The sequence below is a fragment of the Melampsora larici-populina genome, assembly GCF_000204055.1.
Source record: "Melampsora larici-populina 98AG31 unplaced genomic scaffold MELLAscaffold_10, whole genome shotgun sequence".
In the NCBI taxonomy this organism is placed as follows: Eukaryota; Fungi; Basidiomycota; class Pucciniomycetes; order Pucciniales; family Melampsoraceae; genus Melampsora; species Melampsora laricis-populina.
In genome coordinates, this window is record NW_006768774.1 from 375,781 (window position 1) to 377,405 (window position 1,625).

At 44.9% G+C, this 1,625-nt stretch overlaps 1 protein-coding gene across 1 annotated transcript in view; it reads right to left on the minus strand.

Annotated features, from left to right (window-relative positions):
• MELLADRAFT_104571 (uncharacterized protein) overlaps positions 1-1,155 on the minus strand; it is a gene marked incomplete at both ends in the record, with an annotated part of 1,696 nt that extends 541 nt beyond the window's left edge. Inside the window, one exon of the mRNA XM_007407905.1 lies at positions 663-1,155. Within this exon, the coding sequence (XP_007407967.1) occupies positions 663-1,155 (493 nt within the window). The remainder of the gene's footprint in view (positions 1-662) is intronic.
• Between the last annotated feature and the right edge of the window lie 470 nt (positions 1,156-1,625).

A 1,625-nucleotide genomic window follows, 5' to 3' on the forward strand; every position in this document is an offset into this window, starting at 1 on the left:
GCAACAACCCCGGCAGAACCAATTTTTGGGCGAGTGTTGAGAAGGTGTGATAAAAAACAAAAGCTGTTCTCGTAGTCAGTCAAGTCAGGATTGGCGGCAAATTGATCGTGCCTGATGGCCTTGTCAGCAGCAACAGCAATGGCATCTTGGAATAAACAAGAAGTCTCTCGTTGTCAATATTCGGAGGGAGATGCAAGTGGCTTCATTGCACGATAAATTTGGAATTCCATAGAGGACTTATCCTCTGGAGGGTCTTCTTTGGTTTCATACAACCATGGGCTCCATATGCCAGATTGGAACAGCAACTTGCCTTCCCGAGGTGAGAAGAAATCAACACCTGCAGAAAGACACATTCAGTGACTAGACTCCAAAAAAGTTAAAAATATTCCAAAACTCACCTTGATCGTTGGGTGTTTCTATCAATTTAACAGATGTCATATCAGTGTCCAAGAACACAACACCTTTTGGCAAGCGGTATCTTGGGTTGACTAGCAGAGGAATATGTTGTGATTGTAAGTCGAGCAAATGCAATACTATGTCCCGTCCTTCAGCATATTTTCCTGGACTTATGCGGATGGGGAAGGCTTTGAAGGCCAAAACAAAGACATTTTCTTGTTGAAGGAAGAGAGAGCGAGATTGATCGCCTGGTGAGGTCTGATAACTGTGAGGAGTATCAATCTTGGGCAAAGGGCCTAGGGTCGGGATATCAACGTCCATTGTCTGTAGGTCCAAGTCCAAATGTGCTAGCTCTTCCTCCAAAGGTTGAGCATGCTGATATTTTGACTGCTTAGGTGGTGCAAGGTGGGAGTCATTGTCAGTGGGAGACTTCAAAGCAGGAGGTTTGGGCGGTCCTGGAAAAGCAGCTGATGATTTCTGAGCTGGACATTTTGAAGCAGGGGGTTCCGGTGGTTCAGTACGATTGACCAAAGCAGGAGATTTCAAAGCTGGGGGTTCCGGTGGTTCAGTACAATTGACAGAAGTAGGAGTCTTTGTAGCCAGAGGTTCTGGTGCTTCAGGACAATCAACCATAGGCCCTTGAGGAGGAGACATTGGACCCGGAGGTGCAGGTGATGATCTTGGAGGAGGTCTATCAGAAGACAAAGAGGCTAAAGCATTATCCTTGATGATTCCTTGTTCACGTCTTTCATTGAGCATGTTTTCTATGTCATCAAATACATGAGGTTGAGCTGGTGTTCTATTCGCACTTGGTTCTGATGATTTATTGACATCTAAGTTTTGATCAAGGTGAGCTGAAGATTAGTTATTGTCTTGTGGTGGATTGTTGTCCTCTTTGGTTTTGGACATCTGATCGTCTTCTTCCTCTTGAACCTCTTCAACTTGTTTGAGGTGGAGGCAAGTCTGTTTCCTTTCACCTACATAAGATCCCAAGTAGTCAGTTGAAGAGCCTCCACAACGTTCAGATTGACAAATATGTGGTGGAGCAGGTGTTCCATCTCCAGTCAGGTCTATGACACTGCAGACATTATTCGGGTTCCCCAAGTGGGCAGGGAAAAATGATTGGGAGTATGATTTGTCATAAAATGGTCTATCACTCCACACCTGAGCCATAACACCCACACTACATATGGTAGCAGGCTCAGTGAATATGTGGTTATCATGTACAT